This window comes from Numida meleagris, unplaced genomic scaffold, assembly GCF_002078875.1.
Source record: "Numida meleagris isolate 19003 breed g44 Domestic line unplaced genomic scaffold, NumMel1.0 unplaced_Scaffold283, whole genome shotgun sequence".
Classification (NCBI taxonomy): Eukaryota; Metazoa; Chordata; class Aves; order Galliformes; family Numididae; genus Numida; species Numida meleagris.
In genome coordinates, this window is record NW_018364534.1 from 198,601 (window position 1) to 206,278 (window position 7,678).

At 57.3% G+C, this 7,678-nt stretch overlaps 1 protein-coding gene across 1 annotated transcript in view; it reads left to right on the plus strand.

Annotated features, from left to right (window-relative positions):
* Positions 1-7,678, plus strand: part of BRD4 (bromodomain containing 4) — an 88,769-nt gene that overhangs the window by 56,869 nt on the left and 24,222 nt on the right. The window contains exons 7-9 of the mRNA XM_021382727.1: positions 566-925; positions 2,252-2,380; positions 6,749-6,958. Coding sequence (XP_021238402.1) covers positions 566-925; positions 2,252-2,380; positions 6,749-6,958 — 699 coding nt within the window. The remainder of the gene's footprint in view (positions 1-565; positions 926-2,251; positions 2,381-6,748; positions 6,959-7,678) is intronic.

Genomic DNA, 7,678 nt, shown 5'->3' on the forward strand with positions numbered 1-7,678 from the left:
CCAACCCAACCCAACCCATGGTTCCATGATCTTTAAGGTCCCTTCCAACCCGACCATTCCATGATCTTTAAGGACTCAACCAACCCAACTCATTCCATGGTTCCATGATCTTTACCTTTTCAAACCAACCATTCCATGGTTCTGTGATCTTTAACTCCCCTTCCTACCCAGCCCATTCTATAATTCCGATTTAGAAAATGCTCCCTCCTCTCTACTGAGTAGAAGAGGCTCCTATGGTGGCCCCTCTCAGGCACAGTTAAGTCAGACAGGGTGGATTCTGCCCAGCTTTGCTTGGAGCTCATCCCCTTGAAACCCAGTCCTGCGTGACTCAGGAATAAACCTCGCCTTGTCGAAGTGAGTCACGCTCTTGACCTTTCTTGGCACAACAGAGCGAATCCGTGTGGTTTTCTGCAGAGCTCCTTAAGTATACGTAGAAATGTGCAGCTCCCAGCCCGTAGCTTGAGTCATCAATGGTGGCAAACCCAAGTCACGCCACGGGGAGCGCGGCGCGGTGGAAGCCGGCGTCCCGGGTTTCGGTAACGGCGATTTCTTGGCTTGATCGCAGACGAAAAAAGGAGTGAAGAGGAAAGCAGACACCACCACGCCGACGACCATCGACCCGATCCACGAATCGTCCTCGCTGCCCGCCGAGCCCAAGTCCACCAAGCTGGGTCCACGGAGGGAAAGCAGCCGCCCGGTGAAGCCCCCGAAGAAGGACGTGCCGGATTCCCAGCAGCACGTGGTGGAAAAGAGCAGCAAAGTGTCGGAGCAGCTCAAGTACTGCAGCGGCATCATCAAGGAGATGTTCGCCAAGAAGCACGCGGCCTACGCCTGGCCCTTCTACAAACCCGTGGACGTGGAAGCGCTGGGGCTGCACGATTACTGCGATATCATCAAGCATCCCATGGATCTGAGCACAATCAAAGTAAGCGGGGTGGTGCAGGGTTGGGTCGGGGGAGGTGTGGGTTGCACGGGGAAGGATGTGTTTTCCCTCGAGGTGATTTCGGGTGTCTGCCAGGCTGCTTGGACCTCGGGGTTCCCGTGCGCTCGGTCTCTCTTGTTTGCCTGTCGTTGCTGCGCTGACATTTGGGAAAAAAAAACAAACAAAAAAAACAAAAATAAAACCCAGCAACCCCTCATCCTTCCAGAAGGGCTCTTAGGAAACGCTCGTCTGGTTTTTTTTTTTTATAGAAAATTTCCCTGGCTGTCTAAATGTACGCCGTCTGCTCTCAGCCCAGGAGGTGGCCTCAGAGAGCGTCAATCACAGGAATAAGGGGAGCAGGCTCGGAGCGTTTTCCCTCCCCTGAAATGAAGGCCCGTGCTTCTGGAGTTGCCTGCCCACGTGGGCCCATCTGCTGCTGAGCAGATGTGGTTTGCGCTGCCCCGAGGGCTGCGGTCGCTGGTTCTAAACACGCAGCTGCAGAGCGAGCCGTGCTTCCTCCTGAAGCATTCACGAGACACGTGGAAGCCTTTCCCTCCTCGGCTCCGTGCTCTGCGAGCAGTTTGGCTCGGGCCTGAGTCCCCCTTCACGCTGCTTGGGGCTGGTTTTGTAAGGGGAGGACCCAGTCCTCCCTCCCACCCCTCACCGCAGTACCCGGTTGTGTGCAGGGCTTCAGCTCATCCCCCTGCAGCACCATCGGGCTCAGGAACCCGTTCCTCTTTCCCTCGGTGCTGCCGGAGGAGCAGCAGAGGCAGGAAAGGCTCCAGCAGCTGGTGCAGGCCTTGCTCAACGGGATCTTCACGCTCTGCAGCTCAGCCCACGGCCCCGGCCCCAAAAACTCTGCAGCAGCGGATGCTGCTCCTGCTGGGAGCACGAGCAGGGGGACCTTGCTGTCCTGACGTCCCCTGTCTTAACAGAGCTTCGTTTTAATGCCCCTTGAACACAAAGGAGTCTTCCTCTGAGGGACAAAGCCAACCCTGATGGGTTTTGCTAATAAATATCGTGGCTCTCTTCAGCCTGACTCCCCTCAGGGGGTCGGTGAGCGACCCTGGCTTGCCCCAAAAGTGCCCTGAGGAGCACGTGGTCCTCAGCACGCCCCGAATTCCCAGCAGAGATGCCTGCAGTCTGCTCCATTCATTGCAAACCCGGTGCATTTTGTTCCAGGGAGAAACTTGGTAGGGCTTACAGCCTTGCCAGTCCCGCTGCGTTGCTCGCTCCCTTCCTTGGATCCTTGCACTCACGTTCTTACCGCGTTCTCACTCTCATGCTGTTTGTAGCAGAAAGCTTTTTTTTTTCTCCCTTCCTTTCTAGTCCAAGCTGGAGAACCGGGAGTACAGAGATGCTCAGGAATTCGCCGCCGACGTGCGCCTGATGTTTTCCAACTGCTACAAGTACAACCCCGCCGACCACGAGGTGGTGGCCATGGCGCGGAAGCTGCAGGTAGGGAGCTGCCTTATCTCCTTCCTCTGCTCCTTAGTCCAGCACGATGGCTGGATGTGACACCAAATGGGTGGAGGGCGGTAAGAAAACGACAGTTCCTCTTGTGGAAGCCTCAGGAGCCAGCTGGGTCGGCCCAGTTTGGTCTCGTAGCATCTTTCTGTCACTGATTTGTCTTCGTGTTGCTTGGGAATAGAAAACACGAAGCTCTGGAGCGACCCTTTCCTCCCCAGGACGCCTGGGCAGAGCGCAGGGATCGTGCCACCCCCTTGGTGCTGGTTCATGCTGACCCTTTTTTCTGCCCTCTCCTTGTTCCTCCAGCACGAGAATTGTCTGTAATTAATGATTCACCTGATGAGACCTGCAGTAAACCACCCGGGTTGAGCGCGGCTCTTAGCAGGGCTCTTCTCGGGGGAGCTCGGGGCCTCTCCTGCCTCCGTGCATTTGAGCTGAGTGCTTGGACAGCTGCCCCTGGGAAATACTTGGGGCTTCCCCAGCTCCGTGCTTCCAGTTCTCGAGCCACGGTGCTGTCACGCTTCGGGCCGTGTCTTCGTGGCCAGGGCAGCTTTGAGGAAGCGACCCAGCAGCAAATGGGGCGCGCGTGTCCTTGTTTCAGCAGCGAGAGCATCCATTCCCAGAGTTCATCCAGAGGGACCTGGACAGGCTGGACAAGTGGGCCCACGAGAACCTAATGAGGTTCAACAAGGCCAAGCGCAGGGTGCCGCGCTTGGGCCGGGGCAATCCCAGGTATTGATACAACCTGGGGGAAGAAGTCCTTGAAAGCAGCCCTGCGGAGAGGGACTTGGGGGTCCTGGTGGACGAGAAGCTGGACATGAGGCAGCAGCGTGCACTGGCAGCCCGCAGGGCCAACGATGTTCTGGGCTGCATGAAAAGAGGAGTGGGCAGCAGGGACAGGGTGGTGGTGGTCCCCCTCTACTCGGCTCTCGTGAGGCCCCATCTGCAGCACTGTGTCCAGGCCTGGGGCCCCCAGCACAAGAAGGACGTGGAGCTCTTGGAATGAGTGCAGAGGAGGGCGAGCAAGATGAGCAGAGGCTGGAGCACCTCTCCTATGAGGAAAGGTTGAGGGAACTGGGCTTGTTTAGCTTGGAGAAGAGAAGGCTCCGGGGAGACCTCACTGTGGCCTTCCAATACTTGAAGGGAGCGTATCAACAGGAGGGGGATCGATCGTTTGTGAGGGTGGATAGCGATAGGACAAGGGGGAATGGTTTTAAGCTGAGACAGGAGAGATTTAGGTTAGATATCAGGAGGAAGCTTTTCACACAGAGGGTGGTGAGGCACTGGAACAGGTTGCCCAGGGAGGTTGTGGATGCCCCATCCCTGGAGGCATTCAAGGCCAGGCTGGACGTGGCTCTGGGCAGCCTGGTCTGGTGGTTGGCGACCCTGCACTTGGCAGGGGGGTTGAGACTCGATGCTCTTGGAGGTCCTCTTCAACCCAAGCCATTCTAGGATTCTAGGATTCTATGATTCAGGGGCCTGACAGCATCTCACGATGCTTTTGTAAACGACGGGTCAGGTCTGGGCTGGTTTAATTGGAGATAAACGCTCACCCTCTGGCTTCTCTCGCTCCGGAGCGGAACCTCCCAGCCCCTTCCCGTGGCATCTGGGAGCATTCCCAAGCAGCCTGGGATGGGTCTAACATTCCTCAAACTCAGGCCTTATCAAATAAAGCCAAACTTCCTTTGGGGCTCCTGCTTCGTCCCTTCAAAGACTTATCACAACTGCCCGTGGTTACTTCGAGTACTATTGTGAGATGTCGTTCCTGCCGGACATACATTAATCCTTTTGTCAAGCTTTCTAGACCAAAGGAGATGGAAATGCAATCTGTGCTACAGAGTGAATGATGTTCCTGAAGAACTCACGTATAATCCTGTGACGAGAGTTTATGGATAACCTCATCAAAGACCTGAAATCCAGAACCCTACTATTGAATTTACGGCTCCATCTGAATGCGTGCTACGTCCACCTCAGCCACCCGTGTACCTCTTTGTGTTTGGTGTCTCTCAGAATGCAATCGAGGCGGGATACTTGAATACAGTCTGCAAGACCTTGGTAGACAATCTTGACTTGCTTCCTGGGAACGCTGGAACAAAAATAGGCTTCATGACATCCGACAGCACCATCCATTTCTACAGTCTTCAGGAAGGTCTCTCTCAACCTCAGACGCTTATAGTTTCAGATATCGAAGACGTGTTTGTACCAATGCCAGAAAACTTATTAGTAAATTGAAATGAAAATAAAGAGCTGACTCAAGATCTGTGATTCAAGATCTCAGCCCATCCGATGGGGAAAGCCTCGCCCGCGGGTGAAGCTGCTTGCTACGTTCCTCCTGTTGGAGCATCCTGGTCACGGCCGCTCGCGGGGCCGCGCCGAAACCGATTTCAGCCGAAACCGAGTGGAAAAGCCGAGCTGGAACGAGATGCAGACGTGAGCGGCTTCACAGAGCGCGGCTCAGGCCTGGAGCCGGGCTGAGGTCTCAGCACCGGGCACGGCTCAGTGAGTTCCCACCAACCAGGGCAGCGCCAGGCCCTGCTTCACGCGCTGCCCCATTCTTCACCCGTCCCAAATCCTGGCTCCGCATCGGCCCCCCCCAAGTAAACCCCTGCAAAGCCACCCGGTGCCGTTTTGCTGCCCGAGGGTGAGTTTAGAGGAATTGGTGGTGTTCTCAGGAGCTCACGGTGGTGCCGCTGGCTGCGGGTTGTGCCTTAACCCGGTTTGGTGTCGGTGCAAGCGAGGGCAGGAAGGATCCCTTAATTAGTTCGTTGTCTGCTGCTTCGTTAGGCTTTATCTTCCGCCCGTTCCTGGCGAACGCACGTGGCCCAACGAGGATATTTGCAGCGCTGGGGGCTCGTCATCACCCGCGTGCTTCTGAATTGGTTGCTGTAGACTTCAATGGGTTTCCAGTCTGCTTTTATAAGGGCCGACCCCAAAGCTGCACAGGCACCGGCATCTGGGAAGGTTTTCTTTCTGACCCAGAGGACTCGGAGATGGTCTCCGTGCGGCGTTGGAGCGTTGGCTGCCGGCGGTGCACAAGCACTGGATTTTCTGGTTGGTGGGAAACGAGAATGAGCTCGTAAACACTCATTAAGCGCAGTGAGTCAGCGCGCGGCACAGGGAGCGAAGCCAGCAGCAGCGCCAGCCGGCTCCTTCCCTTCCCTTCCCAACCTTCAGTGCCCGGAGCTTGGAAGAGAAGGTGGCATTTCTGCCAGCAGGTGGAAGCAGCGAAGCAATGTTACAGCTCCGCAAGAGAGGAGCAGCAGCGCTGGGGAAATGCTGCCTAGCAGCGCCCTGCCCATGCTCAGACACGGGGAGAGCTCAGGGGCGGCTCGGGGAAGCGCTGGAGCCCCCCAGGACCCCCCTGCTGACCTCAAGGATGAGCCCGACCCGATGCACCGGGAGCTTTCGGGGCGCTGAAGGCTGCTCCCCAAGGTGGGGGCTGCAGGGGGAGGGATGCTGCTGGAAGCGCATCGCCCGCTGGCAGCGTCGCCGGGCTCTTGTGCAGGCGTGGTGCGAGCAGGATCTCGGAGCTGGGGGCTGGTAGTTGCAGTCTGTAGGGTGGTAGGAGCGAGCCACGCACCTCGTGCTCTGGGTTCCGGATCAGAGCTGCACGCACGGGGCGTATAAATAGATGCAGGGATGGATGGCGATGATGGCCTGGGCTTCAGAATCTGCATCCCCCACCCCGGTCCTTCCTTGGGGGGCAGCGCAGAGCTTGGAGGCGGGTAGAAGCAGCGGCTTGAGCCCATGTCCAGCTCTCCTGGAGCTGCCCAAAGCGGTGGTTTCTCTGCAAGCAGCGCTCATTCCCGTCCCAGGAAACAGAGGAAAAGCAAAATGTGGGCATGCACACGCTTCCTCCATGCAGGACCCAGAGCTGCCAGGGGCATCGCTCTGCCCGCAACGCCGCCAGCGGAGCGTGGTGATAGCAGCGCAGCCTTCATCCCAGCCGTGCCACCATCACCCTTTCACCCCTTGTCTCGCTCTGAGGCTTGGATGAAAGCGAGAGCTCATCAGGAGAGCAAGGACTTTCACGTTTGTGGGGTGATGGTGAAGAGGAGGCGGCTCGGTGCCGCTGGCTGCGGGGCTGATGGAAGCGCTTTGCCAGCCTTGGGGTGCCGTGGAGGGACCGAAAACCCAGCTCCTGCCCCCCACGTTACCACCGAGCGCGGCGGCTTTTCGGTGGCTCTTCACCTTTCTTACCTCTCAGCTTTTCCCCCCCTCGATCGAACCGAAGCCCCAAAGGGGTTCAAGGCTCGGAGGACCCGATCCGGGCTGCAGCCGACAGCGTTGGGTGCTCGGATGGAGACGGCGAGCGCGCTCCGCCATCCCCCGCATCCTTTTCCATCTCTCTTTCAGGACGTGTTTGAGATGCGCTTCGCTAAGATGCCGGACGAACCGGAGGAGCCGGTGATTCCGGCCTCTTCTCCGGTGGTGGTGCCACCTCCGACCAAGGTGGTTCCCCCCTCGTCCAGCGACAGCAGCAGCGACAGCTCCTCCGACAGCGACAGCTCCTCCGACGACTCCGAGGAGGAGCGAGCTCAGCGGTTAGCGGAGCTCCAGGAGCAGGTACGGGCCCGGCGCGGTGCCTGGGCGCATCGGGGTCTTTCTTTGCTTTTGCCTCGGGCACGTGGCTCGATTTGCTTGATTCGGATGAGATGTGAGGAGGAAATGCTTTGCTCAGAGGGGAATAAGGCCCCGGAGCTGCTGCCCGGAGCTGTGGGTGCCCCATCCCTGGAGGTGCCCGAGGCCGTGGATGGGGCCCTGAGCTGGTGGGGGGCACCCAGCCATGGCAGGGGTGGGGCTCGGGGGGCTCTGGGTCCCTTCCAACCCAACCGTGCTGTGATCCTGTGGTTTTATGATCTTTAAAGACCCATCCGACCCAAACTTTCTATGGTTTTGGGGTTTCGTGACCTTTGAGGACCCATCTCACCCAAACTTCCTGAGGTTTTGGGGTTCTGTGACCTTTAAGGACCCATCTGACCCAAACTTTCTATGGTTCTGGGGTTCTGTGACCTTTAAGGACCCATCCAACCCCAACTTTCTATGGTTTTGGGGTTCTGTGACCTTTAAGGACCCATCTGGCCCAAACTTTCTAAGGTTTTGGGGTTCTGTGACCTTTAAGTACCCATCTGACCCAAACTTTGTAAGGTTTTGGGGTTCTGTGACCTTTAAGGACCCATCTGACCCAAACTTTCTAAGGTTTTTAGGGTTCTGTGACCTTTAAGGACCCATCTGACCCAAACTTTCTATGGTTTTGGGGTTCTATGACCTTTAAGGACCCATCTG